This window comes from Poecilia reticulata, linkage group LG5 (assembly GCF_000633615.1).
Source record: "Poecilia reticulata strain Guanapo linkage group LG5, Guppy_female_1.0+MT, whole genome shotgun sequence".
In the NCBI taxonomy this organism is placed as follows: domain Eukaryota; kingdom Metazoa; phylum Chordata; class Actinopteri; order Cyprinodontiformes; family Poeciliidae; genus Poecilia; species Poecilia reticulata.
The window spans coordinates 27,644,985-27,663,212 of record NC_024335.1 but is presented as its reverse complement, the minus strand read 5'-3'; the positions used below and the strand labels follow the sequence as shown (position 1 = coordinate 27,663,212).

At 40.3% G+C, this 18,228-nt stretch overlaps 1 protein-coding gene across 1 annotated transcript in view; it reads right to left on the bottom strand.

Annotated features, from left to right (window-relative positions):
- Positions 1–178: 178 nt before the first annotated feature.
- The window catches only part of LOC103465419 (integrin alpha-5-like), a 57,776-nt gene continuing 39,726 nt past the window's right edge, over positions 179–18,228 (bottom strand). Inside the window, exons 19-31 of the mRNA XM_008410222.2 lie at positions 15,412–15,479; positions 12,291–12,441; positions 11,977–12,069; positions 10,320–10,399; positions 9,758–9,838; positions 9,555–9,660; positions 9,282–9,440; positions 8,283–8,390; positions 5,792–5,905; positions 4,997–5,098; positions 4,783–4,905; positions 1,800–2,677; positions 179–240 (exon numbers count right to left, since the gene is read on the bottom strand). Coding sequence (XP_008408444.1) covers positions 2,594–2,677; positions 4,783–4,905; positions 4,997–5,098; positions 5,792–5,905; positions 8,283–8,390; positions 9,282–9,440; positions 9,555–9,660; positions 9,758–9,838; positions 10,320–10,399; positions 11,977–12,069; positions 12,291–12,441; positions 15,412–15,479 — 1,269 coding nt within the window. The 3' untranslated portion in view covers positions 179–240; positions 1,800–2,593. The remainder of the gene's footprint in view (positions 241–1,799; positions 2,678–4,782; positions 4,906–4,996; positions 5,099–5,791; positions 5,906–8,282; positions 8,391–9,281; positions 9,441–9,554; positions 9,661–9,757; positions 9,839–10,319; positions 10,400–11,976; positions 12,070–12,290; positions 12,442–15,411; positions 15,480–18,228) is intronic.

Genomic DNA, 18,228 nt, shown 5'->3' with positions numbered 1-18,228 from the left:
AACATAGCAGCTGCAGCAGGACAGTCCAAGACCTGGATTAATATTATAGCAGATGTTCTGTGAACCTGAAAAGTTCAACCAAAATACATTAGAGATTTATTGATATTCATTCATGATTGATGTTCTGCATCATGAAGCCATCTCCACCGTCTCTTCTTCAGATCCAGACGGAAGTGAGGTCAGAAACAGGAAGTAGCTCTCTACTTCCTCCCTATTAATCCAGTGTTGTCTGAAGCAAAGCTGAAAATAACAATTTGTCTTTCAACATTACACTGTAAAACATTGCAGTTGTAATTAGACGTTTACATGCACTCAAACTTACCATGAATGTCACAATAATTATTGACTTTTAACATAGTTTTTGGAACTAATACTTTGTTGGGTGGACTTAATATATAACACATAAGGAATTTGCTTAAAAATGTGGGTTTTTTTTCTATTTTCTAATTTGTTATTTTGCTTTGAATCATCACTGTATCTACTTAAATAAAATGGACCAGTAACATTAGCAACAAAACATTACACTTCTACCAACATACTTCTGGACATTTGTCATTGTGGCCAAAAGACATTTGGCTTATCCATGTTGAACAAGCTTTAAATATTAGTAAAATGGACCAACTAAAGTTGCCAATTGTTTCCTTTCTCATTAACATTTCAGTCCACAAAGATGTAAAACTCATTTTACTATCTCAGTGGTTCTTAAAGTATTTTTAAAAAGTCACATATTTGTACCTCAGTGTATATCAACTCCTTAGTGTTGATCTATTTAACTTAGGGTAGTGCAAAGCACCAACCATAAACTACAGGAAAACTGACCTAATTAGTACCATGAAGATCAGTACCTTAGATGATTGATTGGTGCTGACTCTAAAATATAGACTTTTATTCACTGCTAAGTCAATAGTGCTTTTCCCATAGGATGGTTCTTCCTGGATACATTCGATATGAGGCATTTGGGAAGCGACTGCTGACCTGACAGCTTTCTGCAGAAAGTTCTCGAAATCCTATGCAAGGAGGGAAAGCTACAAAAGACCACTGCTCTACAAAAACTGTATGTTTAGGCAATGCTGTGTGTGCAGCCAGCCAAAATTCAGTTTTTCAGAAAATTTGAATGATAAATGTTTGATGAGCAATTAAAGCTGCAGTATGTAACTTTTATAAATAATTTTTTTATTATTTTACCTATTAAAACTGTTTCTTTGTATTATGAAACAGATAATCTGTGAGAAGATTGTCGTTCACCTCCTCCCTGAGCTACAATTGTCATCCAAAGAAAAGAGCACCACTCCCAACCAAAAACAGCCAATCAGAGCCAGGAGGAGGGATTTATCACAATCAATCAATCCTGCTAAATGTGCTAATGGCGAAGAAACAGGAAAGATAGTATATTTGCAGTCATTGATGGCTATGCTAACTAGCATTAGCATTCACACCAGGGTATTCTAGCTGTAGCGTAACAGAGATCAAGCGTGGGAAGGAGAGGGAAGATGAGCAGTGCCACAAGATATTGTGATTGACAGCACTAAGACCCGCCTCCTGGCTCTTATTGGTCATTTTTAGTTAGCACTGGAGAAGGTCGAGGAGCTCAATTTTTTTCTGATTATCTGTTTCAGACCATACTGTCACATAATAGTGACAGTTTCAACAAACATAAAATGTTACATACTGTAGCTTTAAGAAAATTTTATATTAAATATCCATCTCTGCTCATTGTGTCCTGAAGACCTTCTGGTCTACAGACCAGCATCCTCACTGTTAGCAAGAGTCTACTCCAATTCAAAATCCAGATCACTCACTGAAATCATCACATCATCTGCAAAGAAGTGGAGTAGCATCATATTGGACACCCTGCAGTCATCCAGCCTAGAGTTCCTCCACCACCCGTTTGAGCAGCTTGTACTCCTCTTTGGATTCTGTTTCCTCACAGCTGAAAATCATGAGACCCATTTTAGATGATTATATAAAATTAAGCTTTATTCGGAGCCACAACACCAATAAGGTCAACACAGTGAATGAATACATACATACATACATACATAAATCCTCCCAATATGGGAGAGGAATGATTCAAGTCAGACGTTGCAGTTTGATCAGGTGTTCCCTGCAGACAGTACAGAGTTAACATTCAACAAAAATCACTGTGCCATAAATAACAAGTGGTGATCAGATCAATAAAAAGCAGGAATTTCAACAGATATCAAACACGAGGGCCAAGCTTGGCTTAAAAAGTCAACATTTTTGGAAAGAAGCGAAGCTGGAACTTTAGTGCTGTTTGTTGGAGATGCATTTGTTTTCTTTGGTTTGCATAAGATTAGCCTTTTCCTTAAGCCTGAGCGTCTGATTATTACATGACCGTCCAAACTGGTGTCCAAAACAGCAATGCTTCTTTAGCTGCACAGCCCCAGTCTTCTCCTCTTCTTTGGTATTTTAGTGCAGCACCAGGTTAACATTATTCCAGTGATACAGCACCCATAAATGACCCTGCATGAATGGGGTGCCAGTTTATGATCAGTGAGTTGCTTTCCTCGCTTGAGAAGGTGGCGATCTTTTCCAGTTACTTGGAATAAGAAGGAGAAACCCCTTCTTCGATCTAAGCTTCAGAGGACGCCTGGGGTTTGAGGTGGGCCTTCTCCATAGTTGTTCCATAGGGGTCTGACCTTTTGAAGAAGCCCATCTGGAAAGAAAAGTATATAAGCAATGAACTAACTTCAGAATATCTCCGAATGTTTGGGTTGCCAGAGGTTTGAATCAATATTTTGTCCCAAATTAGAATGACTAAATTACATGTACTATATGAAAATATGGTTTTGTCAACCCTACATACAAAGAACATTGGTATGTGTTGAAAATGCATCAAGTGACATTATTGGGATAAAGACCACTTTGGCATCATTAAGATCGGAAGCGGTTGAAGTTGAGTTTGTAATAATAGCCTTCAAGAAATTAAAGGTATTAGGCAATGAACTGAAGTCATAAACACCTTATTTATGTTATTTTAGTTTTTTGCAGTGTCTGAAATTTTTCCAAACCTTAAGGCATCGGCACCCAGGCATTTTCATGGGTCAGTGAAAGCCCCCCAGACACCCCAGGCAGAACATGAAAAAAAACATTTCAGAAGACAATGCCAAGGCTTTGCCACGCCCACATGCTTTGATGTGAAGCCAAAAGCTTTGATCCCCAATGCATTAAGACTACACTAGCTGATTATGAAGACTAAGACCAAATCTGTAGGAGGACTTCGATCAGATACAACAACGGTAAAAGGCACAAAATGGTGGCTTTGGACCAAAATGGCCGACTTTCTGTAGGGTTTGTATCATGGGATGTTTTAGTGGGTTCTGAGAAGTTACGGATGTGCAAACATCCGTAACAAGAAAAAAAAAAAGCAAATATTATCCCCAAACATCGCTTGGGGATAATATTTTTGTTTCTAAGGAGCACTGTGGCCATACCCACAAAATATTTCCTTACTTATCTTTTAGGAGTTGAATTAATATTCATAATTTTCAATTTGGTGCAGCTCAGATGATATATGTGTGCACATGTACGGCCATGGTCTGGCAATAGACTGCAACAAGATGGCACTGCCCCGCCCGCTTTTGAAAGCTCTCAGTACTGTACTTGTCTTCTTTCGATGAACACAGTTAAATGTTTTTAGGTAAAGGGGGTCAAATATGAACCGTTTAAAGTAAAACATTACACTTCCTGTTTTCAGGGGTTGGAACTTGGACGATGTCAACATTTGACTTTTAAGTCGTGTTTCACATCAACTTTTTGCCTCTTTGTCTTTCTTTTCAGGAGTTATAGTTTGTCCTCCGGTCTGGTTTCTAAGCTCACCACAGAGCCAAGGCCGCTCTTGTCAAAGTGTTCAATGACATCCATATAAATACAGACTGTGGRAGAACCACAGTGCTGGTGCTGTTGGACCTCAGTGCAGCATTGGACATTGGTGACATATTACTGAAATTACCTTAAAAGTTCAGTAGGATCTGGTTCAGTACTCAATTGGTTCAAGTCTGACATAAAGAATAAGTCAATACATAACTATGTCAATACATAACTTCTCATTGAAGTGGACTAAAGTCATATATGTGGTACCCCAAGGTTCAATCCTTGGACCCCTCTTATTCCATATCTAAATGCTCCAGATAGCTAAGGCTACACAGCTCTACATTATGATGTTCAGTTGACTCTGAACCCAGGCAAGCACTGAACAGATACTTAGAACAAATCAATGTATTGATGTACCAACCAGGAACTGTAAACTAAAGCTGGCATGCCTTCGCTGAATGTAAAGCTCTTATTGGCTTGCTTCCTATTTATCTATTTAATGTTCTTTGGAGAACCAAAAGCCTACAATCAAATAATGTTTTATTTCTCTATGTTCCTCGTGTGTGAATGAAAAAAGGGAAGAAGGTTTCAGTTTCTTTGCCTTCTTTGATTAGAATCATTGCAATCTAAACAGAAACCGATAGAACTTGTTCCACTGAACGCTTCCTGCTCTATTTTAAGAAATCAACAATGGAAATCCTTTCAACAGGATTTTCACTGCTTTTATTTCTTTTGTTATTCTAATAACTACTACATTTACTGTCAAATGCACTTAAATATTCTTAATGTTTATTTTTGTTGTCCATTTGTCTTGTCCATTATGTCGTGTGCTGCTGCTTCTCTTGGCCAAGTCAGCCTTATGAAAGAGTTGTTGATCTCAGAGGGTTTTTTATGTGGCTAAGTTAAAATGTAAAATGTTGGGTTGTGTTCTCCACCAGCCCATTCTACCTTGTACAGTAGATATATGAGCACCGCCAGCAGCAGCAGCCCAGCTAAAACAGCCAGGATGATGATCCACACTGGAACTGAGAACTGATTCTCCGGCTTGCTCCACATCACAGACGCCACCACCTGGCCAACAGCAACACCGTCACATCGTCACACTGACACCCACATGTACAGTAGAATAACACTCAGAATGACACAAACTTCAGGAAGTTACCTTCTTTGACCCGGATGACTTGAATTTGGGAGGAATGGAGTACGGCATCTTATTCACTTCATACTGGACTGAACACTCCAGGATGTGCTGCTTGTATGGGCGCTGGGGACGAGCAAACAGACGGGATAGCATGCAGAAACAAGACAGGTTTCATGGCTCTTATGTAAGAGCCATACATTCATGGCTCTTACATAAAAAAATAAAATAAAATATGAATATCTAGTGTGATTTCATAAATATACTTCACAGACTGCTGATATTTGATCTGCTGTGTGAAATGATTACAAAATCCTTCATATTCTGTAATCACAAACCTCCAAGTGGGGGCAGTATGAGCAAACGGATAGCTTCAAGCAGAGTTCTGCACTTTTACTGAGCTTTATGTACCGTATTAATCATGAGCATCAGGGCTCCACCCTCTGAGCCCTGCTGCTCAGTTACATTTACTTGAATATCTATTTTGGAAAAACATACTTTCAGAAGTATTTTTACTATTCTGTACTCTTACTTGAGTAAAAATTCCAGATTCTCTACTCACTGAATGAAAAACAGACAGAACAGAAATTCAGTCTGTCAACCTGTCAGTCTGTCAGCCTGTCAGTCTGTCTGTCCGTCTGTCAGTCTGTCAGTCTGTCAGCCTGTCAGTCTGGCAGTCTGTCAACCTGTCAGTCTGTCAGTCTGTCAGTCTGTCAACCTGTCAGTCTGTCAGCCTGTCAGTCTGTCAGCCTGTCAGTCTGTCAGTCTGTCAACCTGTCAGTCTGTCAGTCTGTCAACCTGTCAGTCTGTCAGTCTCACCTCCATGAAGGTTTCAGCCCACAGTCTGGAGCGTACAGTCAGAATGACGCTGCTGCCTTTCTCCAGCCGTTTCACATCACAGTGCAGCTTCCAGCATTCCACTGAGCTGCATGTCTGCAGGAGGTCAGAGGTCAACATTACATGTTTTCTTCTTCTACTTAACCTCTAAAACAGACACAATGGACTTGAAAATTCACACCAGCATGTTTAAATATACAAAAACTCTGTCCTATATATTCTTCATTCAAGCACAATCAACCTGTTACTGAAACATCTTAATCAGACTAAAGTCCAGACTTCGACTAGGCCAAACCAAAGCCTTAACTTGTTTAAGGAAAACCAGGGTCTGACTTTGAAGTGCTACAGTCTACATGCAGAAAGCAAAGACTGTTGAGGTTAAGGTCACCAACTGATGGCCAGACATGCTAGTGAGCAACTGAAGCAGCAAAGCAGCCAAGATCATCATTCAACCCTCACCATGTTTTACTGTTTGTCTGATGGACTTTATTCTGAAATACTGTGTTAGATTTACATCACATGTAACAAAAATGCTCACTACTGTCTCGTCCATTTCACAAATTTTTACCCAAAAGTAAAGTCTTGCTGTTTTTTTTTTTTTAAACAAAATTAAAAAAAACTCTAAAGAGGCAATATTATGTATTTTCTTACGTTTTGTTGCAAAATCAAGTGCTACCTTAAGTTTATGTAACTTAAGGTAGCACTTATAACTTACTTTGTAATCTAACTCCTTGAAATTGGGCCTCTGTCTCTTAAGAAACTCCTGCTCTTTCTGAATCTCTGCCTTCAGGAAATCTTTACAACATGGCTCCTATATTAACACTTTCACAACGTTTCACCAGCGTTTCACTGAGAAGTAGCTCCTATAAGGAGCTCATTATTGGAGCTGATGTGCAGTTCCACCACCTGTTTGCTAATTGCTGCTCACTGGTCTGAAGGAGCTGAGTGAAACTCTGAGACTACAGCTTTGTCCTCAAAGACAGGGCTAGGTCCATCCAGGCATTTTGCACAGCTGAATGGTTGCCATGGAGATTAAAAGATTTCTCAAACACGCATGAAAGAATCAAGGCAACACCCCAGGTATGTTCTTGATGAAGGAATGACATAATAACATGATGTGAAGCTCAAAATATCAGTTTTACATAACACTGCCACTTTAAGTGTATGGTTGTAATGTAGCAAAACACAAAAATGTTTTAGGGGTGTGAATAATTTTGTAAGCAGAGCTGTAAACTCCTGGCTGAAAAGTGACTGAACGTTCAGTGTTCAAATAGTGAGAGAGCCTCTTCATGTGGCCGGATTATCTCTTTTCAACAGGCCTCTTGTGAATAACAGGGATGAGCTGTCAAACATTCCGGTCACTGACGCAAGTCGCATAAATCACTGAGCTAATTAAGGTCGTTTCATAAACAATTACAGCTGACAGGGGGAGACGTTAGCCTGGACTCGTCATATCTGCTCCCACTTCCTCTCTCAAGAGAAATAACCTCATTAAGGTTTAAACATATGAGTGGAGGGCAGAACCTCCAGCACCATGTTGTTGGGTTATTTGGGTGAACCGACTGCTGTCAGCAGAACCACCATGTAATAAACAACAGCAACATGACAAACTGGGACTGAACACCCAGTGGAGTGACTTTATGTGAGGACCTTTGTGACTAGTCAAGTTTACTCTAACATCAAAACTCACTTTCTCTGACTTGTTTATTTTGTTGAATTTTTTTCTGTTGTACCATTAATTGTATTCAATTTTATTGATATCTGCCTTTTTATGAAATTGTGCAGAAGAGTCTTAATGTACTTTGATTAATAAACAGTGATAAACTTTATTTACAAAGGGACCATGTATAGCTTGATCATAAATGACATCATTTGATGTGCTGCACCAGATCATAGCATAAGTTGATTCACCTCTTCAGTCCTTTAACATTTTAAAACAGAAAATGTAACTCTACATTTTGCTTTCTAATCGCAATACACAAACACACACATACAAATGTAATTACTGGCACGCGCGTACACACACGCACGCACACGCACACACACACACCCACACACACGCACACAACTACACACACACCTACACACACACACACACGCAGTCATACAGTTAGTGTATCACAGTTATCTAAGCAGTTAGCAATTATATCAAGTCAGATTTGAAAACTACACAATGGAACATCCTGTGCTGTTTGATCATTATATCAATTTTGATGAATGTGTCATTGAACTGAAATCCAATTTGATTATATTTTTGTAAAGCGCCTTGACAAGACATTTGCTACGATTGGCGCTAAATAAATAAATAAACTGAATTAAATTATTGTTTTATATTTGATCTTTCGCTGTTCTGTATTTCTTGTTTGTGATCTTGAGTGACTTGAAAGGCACCTTCAAATAAAATGTATGATTATTATTATTATTGTTATAAATTTAATTTGCAAACCCATCCTTCATTCCTGGATTGTCTCACCAGGTTTCCGTGTTCAGCCAGAGGATCCCTGATCTCCTCTCTCCTCCAGATGTAATGCTCTGTGCTGGACTTTAACAATGCAGGACTTTCTGACGCTGGAGCCTGAAGCTGCATACATGGGCAGACTCGTTAGCAAATGTGATGTCATGTTCATTAGCCACAACAACTCTTGCCTCTATAGAGACGTTGCAATATGATCCCACACACGCAAGATCCTGAAAAAAGCCACAAAACACTGACTGCTATTGGTTTTAGCTGTCAATTTGTCAACATAACGCGCTAAATTGTAAATATACGGCGGGTATATAAATGAAAAAGGGATGCAGTGCTTTGTTACTAATTGTCAACACTACAACAACTAGGTAACAAGGTCAGGAAAAAGTTTTAATTAAGCAAAAATAGTGAGGGAGGTAAATAGGTCAGTTATGCTAGCTTGACTTTGAAAACTTTTACATGTAGATGTGGTGTGGAATTTGGTGAGTTTTGATTCCATTAAAAAAACAGGCAATCCATACACCAACTCTCTGACAGATCATCAGTAGAGCATGCGCTTAAACTAACTAATCAAGCACCGCTGAGTTCAGACGATCACTTATTAATAATCACAGAATAAACATCAAACCTGAAAAAATACTGTAATGGCCTCTTTGTGTGGAAAATGTTTGTGTGGTTTTTGGTGTTGAAATCTGCTACAGTAGAGGAGCTGTTGTCAGTCAGTTGCTATGGCAACAGGTGTGTGBGTGTGTGTGTGTGTGTGTGTGTGTGTGTGTATAGCTGACACAGAGAGTGAAAAAAATGAAAAATATGAGTGGTTTGGAATTGTTCTTAAACAGTTTTTTTGTATTATTTTGTGGCACACTGTACTAAATTATTAATACCTACATCTCCCAGTTTTCAACAGGTCAGTTATTTTCCCCTCCAGTGTTGTGCCCATGCATGAAACAACCATATAAAACATTAACATGCAACATGCCTATAGGCAGATGTGTGTGTCCTAACCTTGAGTTTTAGAGCATTGAAGGTTGTTTTGGAGGAGCAGCTGAGTGGGCCCACGGTGATCACCTCCATGGGGTAGAGCAGAGCGTGGCCCTGGGCCCTCAGGGGACATCTCACCTCTAACGTCGTGCGGCTCACCACACTGGGGCCGTTGTTCACCAACTGTGAGAGGACAAGTTTCGACATCAGAATTTCTAAACATCTTCTTCCTTGAAATCACAACACAGCTGGTTGACTCAGAAGAGCTAAGAATAAGAGCCATAAATCACGTCAAACCTCATAAACCTGCTGCAGCTCAGGGCCGACGTCCTGCTCCTGCCCCAGGCTCTGACGGGCGCTCCAGTTGGGAGGAGGGAAGATGACTTTGTCTGGCCGAGAAACACTGCAAGAGCCACAGTCACGTCTCAGCTGCAGGCTCAATCATTACCGTTTGAAACACACTGAAAGGTTATGCTGTAAGGCTGGTGATGAAGCTTTACCCCTGCAGGATGACCTCAGCCTTGGCAGCAACCTGCACCTCCAGCAGAACCTCGTTACTGTCAGAGTTATTGAAGTTTTTACTGCAACACAGAAAACTCCATGATTAGCATGTTCTTAATCAACTCCAACTTCTGAGAGAAAATTAAATGAATTTAACTTTGGAAGCATGACTCCCGAGGCTCCTTATACGACTGCTTTACTTCCAATAAGATACCGATATTGCAGATTTGAGTATTGGCCGATATGAATATTGACCCGATACGATATCAGCACGAATCATACATATTTTTATTACTTATTTTGAAGTGTATAATGTTATAAAAGGCTTTGTTATGTGATATTACTCAAAGAGAACAATAGTTAACAACAACAGGTATGAGAAGAACTGACCCATTTATTATCAACCAATGAGTCTGCCTAGACATACAAAAAATACTGGGACGGACTAAATACTGTAGCGGACTAAACACACACTGACTAAATAAGCCTTAGAAACCACTCTTGCCTTTTGCAATCGGATGGAATGATGAAAATGAATCCCATCAGACAGTATCAACCTACCTTCGTATTTGGAGCTGAAACTGGACAACATCGTTAGCATCTGTCAGTCTCGGCACAGTGAATCGAAGGCCAGCCCATAACTACAGATGAAAAAGACGAAGCACTCATTTCTACGGAGCTCGGACTCTTAGTGATCAGCAGGGTAAACACAGATAGACTGTACTCACAGCATACAACTTACATTTATGATTGCATCGTTTATCAGGTTATCTAACAACGTTAGACAAACTTGTTGAGTTTTCATGTATGTTAGTCATTAAAGGCATGGTATTGCACTGTTCTCCAGTCACATAGTGTCACTTTATAGCACAATCAAATAACTATGTTACCTTCACTTGTTTAAAAGGGCTGTATATACCAAAAATGACTTCAAAGAAATATGACATTGTAATTTAACACCTTGAAATTGGGCCTCTGTCTCTTTAAGAAACTCCTGGTTTTTCTGAAACTCTGCCTTCAGGAGGTAATCACAACATGGCTCCTCTGTAAACCCTTGAACAATGTTTTTACCAGTGTTGCTCTGAGAAGAAGTCAGTATAATGAGCAAAGTTCCATCAGGTGTTTGCTAATTGCTGCTGGCTAGTCTGAAGGAGCTAGTAGTGTAGTTGCGGTGGGGAAGTCATGGGGGAGGGCTGCTCTGTGAAGCTCAGAAGCTTGGAACCTGCAGCTCTGAGGAGGAGCTTTGTCTCGGAGGCGGGGCTAGGTCCACCCAGGCATTTTGCACAGCTGAATCGTTTCCATGGAGTTTAAAGTATTTCTCAAACATGCATGAAAGAATCAAGGCAACACTACATGTTATGATTCATGTGCTGTTCATGCTGTGTTAAACACTCATTCAGTTCACCTGCCACGCCTGATTGCTTACCTGTTCCACCTGGGCCTGGCCCTATTTAAACACCCCTCAGCCTCTGCTTCCTTGCCAGATTATGGACAGCCACGAGCCAGTAGAGATCCAGCGTTTCCTTCCAAACCTTCTGTGTTTCTTTGACCCCCCCTTCTGACCACGAATTTACCCCTCCTGCCAAGCCCTTCACGGATCCCTTCTATTCTGGATTTCTGGACCCTGACCCAAGATCTGCCTCACGACCACCGATTACCGCACGACCACCGATTACCGCCTGCCCCTCAAAGCTAAGTTTGCTCTCTCTGTCCTCCTGTGTATGACCTCTGCCTGATTATTGACAAAGTCCCTGGGTGTTGCATCTTGGATCTCCCCGTGGAGATCTTCATTGCCTCCACAGAAGCCTGTTCCACTGGTTTCCTGCATCTCCCTGTCATCAAACCCTCTGTTCCTCTGCTCCACCCGTCCACTGCTCTACAGGTCAGTTAAGCTGAACATTTCTAAGATACCCCTCCTTTATCCGTACATCCCCAGTCTTCTCCCCTCTCTCCTCAGTGGTGTGTTTGATGACCTCTCCCTGAGCAGAAACCAGAATCTGAAAAAATTAACTTTTTTCCTTTTATATACTCCTGTGTGTGGTTGAATTTCCGGGCCCCCTCTGAGTGTCCTTACACTACAGGTATGTTTTTGGTGAGGGACTAACATTAAACATGATGTGAAGCTCAAAAAAGTTGTTTTTACATAGTACTGCCGTTTTAAAGTTGACTAAATGAGTACAGAGAATGAAAACAGAATAAAGCAGGCCGCGGTTCTTACGCTGCTGCCAGACTTCATGGGGTTTCCCAGGTCGCACACAAGATGGCGGGTCTGGTTATCGGCCTCGTAGCTGCAGGTCAGCTGAGTCAGACTCTGGAAAAAACATCACATACCAAAACAAGTGATGATCCTTCATATCAGAGAATTTCATAAAGAACTTTGCCGTTGCACTTTCTTGATAATAATAACATTTCAGAGATGAAATACAGATAAAAAAAACCAAACAAAAACACCCCTTGTTTCATTTACAGTTTTCCAGCAGTAAAACAGCTATGACCATCAGGTTTATTTATTGTGATGAGTGTTCGTCTCACCCCGTTGTTGCGTGCGATCCCGCTGTAGTCGGCCTCTGGGGGCAGCACCACGTACAGCTCCGCCTCATAAGCCCCTCCCTCTCCCTCATTCCTGGCATTAAAGATCAAGCTCAAGGCGTTTTCGTCGCCCAGGTAAACGTCTGATTTATCTCTGGGAAAAAAGAGAATACCAACATCACCGCCATGCTTCTTCTACACGAAGCAAAGCTAATTAAAATGTTATAAAGTAACTGTTTGGGAGTTGTAATAAACCATCAGGAGAAAGTTATATCACATTGCATTATATTTTTGGCACAAAATCATTCAGGTAATGAGATTTTAGTTCGGCCTAGTTTGAGCTCCTTTCAGAATGAGCTTGTTTAAGGTGTCCTGTCACTTTAAATGCAAATTAACTGCTGCTGGCCACATCAACCCAAAACCCAGAGTCAATAAGTTTATTACACTTTCACTTTGTTATATTAAAAACATCAAAATCAAAACAGCATAATCTTTCCTGTACATTTTTCTAAAACATATCCTGGAATTCCAGCTAAGTCTGTAGACAAACTCAGAAAAGAAAACATAATCAAACCATTTGTTTAGCAAATAGATTTTTAGAGATGTTTTTATTTAAAGGGTGAAAAACACAATTTTAACTCCTCACAAAATGATTCCACACCTAAATCCCTCCAACTGAAGGACAATTGTTTTTGATATTCATCCTGACAGCAAAGCACAGGAACTCATCTGAAGGCAATGACTTAGATAAGATGATACTACTAATAAATTCATCTTTTCTCTCTTTCTGCTTAAAAATGGATGATAAAAGTCTTCAGTCTGATGTTTTGGTCTCCACTAGAACTTCTTCTTGAAGGACCATTTTGTTTAAGAGACTTTATCGTTAATTATATTTGTTGTTTTGTTTATGTATTTCGGATATTTAAAATGTCTTCCAGGTCCAGTTTTAAATGTTCATTATAATTGAAAGTTTATTGATCTTTGAGAATATGTTCTTGCAGTATTATTATGCTGTTTCTCTCATATTACTTGAAAATAACTTCAAAACAACAATATGATCGTTTATCACAATATCTCCTGAGACAATGTATCGCCCAGCAACATTTGTCACGATGACAGACTCGTAAACAGTGCGCCATTCTTTCAGCCGTTGCCGGTCGGGAACCCGAGCCCAACCCGACCGCTGTGATTTGTCTCAGGAAATCGACCCCCCATGCAGTAACGAGCGCCAGCACATTTTAACTGTTGTGATAAATTCTCTCCACACCCTCCCGGCCGTGGCCCCGCCCCGTCTGCCGCCGCGCCATAAATCCATGTTTCTATTGAGCAGGAGAAGGAGCTACGAGGTCCGTGGAGGGTTAGGACTGGGGGTCTTCTTTCATTCCCCCTTCAGCCCCCCGGACTGGACGCAGTGACCCTTCTCTAGGTGGAATAACCAGATGATTTTAATTAAGCCAGGAAGCAACACTGATGGAATAACACCAACTCTCAACAGATGCTGAGAGTGAAAAGGGAAAGGCAGTCCACCGCTGAGACGCAACACAGTCAATTCATTTAAGAAAAAAGCCCAGGGTGAACGGAGGACGCTCAGTCAGAGCGTAACAAACACACAGTAATAAACCTCGGGGTTCATCCTGGATGTTAAACGGCCCAATCATGAAGGAATGTTGGCCCAGGAAAGCAAACTGCTGATGTTTTACAGCGAGGAGGAATTCTTCTCATGCATGTGCTGAATCACTTGGCCTTGAAACGGATCCTCAGGCAGAACTTTGGGCCTCCGTGGGAAACTTGTAGCATTGATTGGATTTCTGCTGCGAAGAGGAATCACATGGCCGCATAATTCAAAACACTCCTCATAACAGAGCCGGCTGCGTGGGAGGAGTGAGAGCCTGTGTGTGTCTGTGTGTGTGTGTGTTCGCTCCATGAACGGGAGGGGAGACACACTGACTCATATCTCTCTGGTGTTCATTCATAAACAGAGAACGATTAAGCATCCACCCTACCAGACTGAGCCAAGAGAGGGACTTACACAACCTGCTGCAGAAAATCTCAATTCAGATGTAAAACATGGCACTCCTGGCCTTGGTAGCATTCAGATCGACTAGTGCTCTCCTGAAGACCATCTCTCCTGTTACAGCGCTTAGAATGACATTTCAACACATCAACAACTCTGGATCAGTCTGTCATCTGTGTGCTGAGCTCAGATGCTACTAGAATTTATGTGGCTGAATTCGGGTAATGTCTCTTTAATTTTTGTGTCTTGGAGCTGCCGCAATGGTCGGCCCAGTAATACCAGTAACACAGAATCTGAATATACTTCGTGAATCCCATAGGAGAAACAGATTATTTGTTGACCAGTTACTTTATCCAAAGAATAAGTATGTAAGAATAAGTATGTACACATAAATATATGAATCTCTAAATAAATCAAGAAATTAGACTAGAGTATTTTTTAACTTACAGAAATTTTTTTAAAAAGCCAGAGGAGCAGCCACTAACCTGCTCTAGTCTGTCATCCATGAGATGATGCAGAAAATCATCTCATCTCAGATAATATTTTGTTCAGAAAGCATTCTGTGGTGTCTGCCTGTACATGTTGAAAGGTTTAATATTTCCACACTGGTTGTGAACTTTCTGGAGTTCCTCCCTGCACCATCTGTGCTGCTGGAGGATTCAGCGACCAGAGCAGTTAGCACCGATGATAAGCACGGCGGGTTGTTTGTTATGACTTTGGTTTATATTGGACTCTTACTGAACTTTACATGTTTATTTATGTAAAAACTAACTTTTTTTAAATACATGCCTCCGGTGTGCATTTCTAATTTTACTTATGAGCTCCAGACAGTATCAGAAGTAGACATGGTGATGTTGTATGAACATGGTGGAAGAGGCCTACTGAGCAGCAATCAGACGATGTGTTCAGGGTCTGTTCCAACAATTCTGATCACAAATCAAACTGGGTTTGAAATATTCAGCTTTTAATGTAGAAAAATCTAGTTTGAGAAGTCTGCGTGTTTGGTTTTTTTTAACTAGAGCAGATTAAAGATGCTCGAGTTAGTGAAACATTTGGAAGATTAAAAAAAAAGGAAAATTATGGCCTTTATGGCCTACACAATATTCTCACCCAATAACAGCCAGTTTGAGGTCGGGGACACAAATGTTGTCCTCACCGCAGTCCAGCTGAATCTGGGCCTGATGGGAAAACACAGAGAGAAACGGCTTCAGCTAAAACAGGAAGTTCATCAGTTCTTTCACTTCATAGTTTTCTAATATTTCAGTTGACATGCACAGCAGATGTTTAAAACAATCAAAGAAATCACAGCAAATTAGTCCACAAATGGAGTTATGGGTACAAAAATGAAATAATAAATGAAGTACCCTACAGAAATATATTAGATATTACATAGGAATGCCTTTTATGGTAATATCGACTTTAAGATGCCTGCTGCATGAAGAGACCGTTAAATCTGAAATACTCTGGGATCCTCCACATCTTCTCTGTTCTTCAGTTTTTTTCCATACAAATTTTCATTAGCAAACTTTAAACAAGTTTCATATTTTTTTTATCTTTTCAGCAGTGGAGTCTTGTGCAGTGACTGTGCATAGAGGTCATTGCAGTTGAGTGCAGAACTTCTTTTTAATGAAAAAAAAAAACTGTACTTGTTTTTCTCTCTGGTTTTGAGAATTAAAAGTTTTGAGAACAAAAGTCATGAAATCCTGCTTCCAGACTGGAAATGTGTCCTCTTGAACTGTGGCATAAAATTGTCCCCTAACCTTTTTATTGTTCATCAAATATTAAGTTAGTTGCATAACAGGAATACTTTCTAAATACTAACAACTTTTATCTGGTTTCTTGGTTTTTTATCCACATCGTTCAGTACTTATTCCATGAACAACATCACTTCATTACACACAATCTACTGACTCGTCAGGTTTCTTTGTGCGCTCGCATTACTTTGGCTGTTACAGACATCTGATGTGAATCTGAAAAGGCGAAAAGGAGAAATCTCTAGAGGAAGCTGCAATCTACTCACAGACTCTATCTGAACTCAACTAGCAAACATTGCCACAAAGCTCAGAGTGAACGACCATTCATCGCTGCGAGATAAAAGAAACTTTTTCTTTATATGTGGAAAGAAAGCAAAGGAATAAGATGGAGAGTCAGAAGATTAATTCCATCAAAACAATTACATTTCTGTGGAGAGCCTCCATCAAAAAGAGTTGGAACCTCAAAAACACAACTGGGACTCATTTCCCTTTTAGTTTTCTGCAACAGCTGAGTTTGTAGAAACCAAAAGGAAAACATGAATGGGATTTGATTTGGCAGGACTGACGTTTCCATTTGAGCCCTTGATCTTTTCACGTCCTTCGGTCCTCTCTGCTCTTTGGTCTCATCAGTCTGCAGCGCCGCGCTGTCAGCCACGCCGCGGCCTCGTCTGCTATACATGTGGGAAGCATTAGACTCCAAAATGAATGTCAGACAGAGCGAGGGACAAGGTTGGTGGAGGTTAGCACCAAACTCTCCGTGAAGAATCCTCGTTCAACTTACTGCTTTTACATTTATTTACAGATTATGTGAATGAATCTTTCACTTCCAGCCATCTTTACTTCAAGCCCACTTTCTTCTCTGTATTTAAGCAAACTGTCATGTTTCTCAACCTCAGTGAAGAAAATGAAACATGAGGAGAAAGGAAGATTTGACTTTAATCTCAAAGTAAGCAGCATAAACCTAAGATGTCTCATGATTTTGTTGTCAACTTAAATGTTTCTTTGAGCCTCACTGCTGCAGCCCTGAAACTGTAAGATGTGATGCAAGATGAATCAGTACTCAGCATACTGCCTTGACGTTTGTCAGGACTTATTGTGTCCTGTTCTTCCACTTAATGCTTCTTTAAGCCTGCAGTGGTAAAAGTTGTCACTGGAGTTTCTCTCAGTTCTCCACTCATGCTGAACAGTGACTAATGTTCCTTTTGTGCTTGGAAAGAATGTCTAATTTAGAAGTGAACTAGAACACCTTGTAAAGTCAGAACTCAGAGTGGAAAAGTTTGAAGTTCTTCACCGACTCCGACCTCAGAGTCCAAAACGGGGAGTGGAGATTAAGTTTAACTTCTGATGGTTTGTGTCTCAATAAATCCGTCAGACATGTAGTCCTGAGCAGCCGTTGTCTTTTAGTAAACTCTGGTGGCTCCATGCATGTGTTTAAAGGAGTTGAGGAGATTTGAAGTGGGGTTCTGCAAGGAGGGTATGAGTAGCCAACAACAAGAAGTAGTAGATGATTCTCTTTGCTTTCTATTGTTTGGTTATTGTATGTGGTTATTATTACTCTGATGTCCCCTGGTGAGACGTGAGTAAGAGCAGATTTCACAATCACTTGAACCAGTGAAATTCTTTTACACAACTTAACTTTAATAACAGTTTGTGTTTTAAAAAGTGTTTTTCCCCCAACCTTACTGGTTGGTTAAGGTCCTAGTTAATGTCTGTTGTCTCTGCTCACCTCATGCTACGCTGCCGGTGCCGCTCCTTTGATGTCCTCACTTCCCCTTCACTTACCATCTCTCCACGTTACCACTCACCTCTCTTCAATCACCTAATTGTTCCCCCAGGCATTTCCCACTTCCTGTTCATTCCTGTGTTCAGTCAGCTCAATCCAGCCACATTGTTTTAGCTTCAGTCAGACAAGATAACACTTTATTGATTCCACCACAGAGAAATTCAGATGTTTAAAACCACCGATGAAAGCAGAACAAAGAAGCAGGAGTTAGGATAGACTATGGAGTATTAAAAAAAATGTAAATAAAAAACACAAATTCATTGCTAAAATACAAACAAAAATATAATTATATTATCATTTCTAATCACTATGATTTTGTGTTTGATTATTTATTTGTTCTCCATGACAGAAGCTTCAATCAGCCATCTGTATCTGAGTCTCTGTTACAAA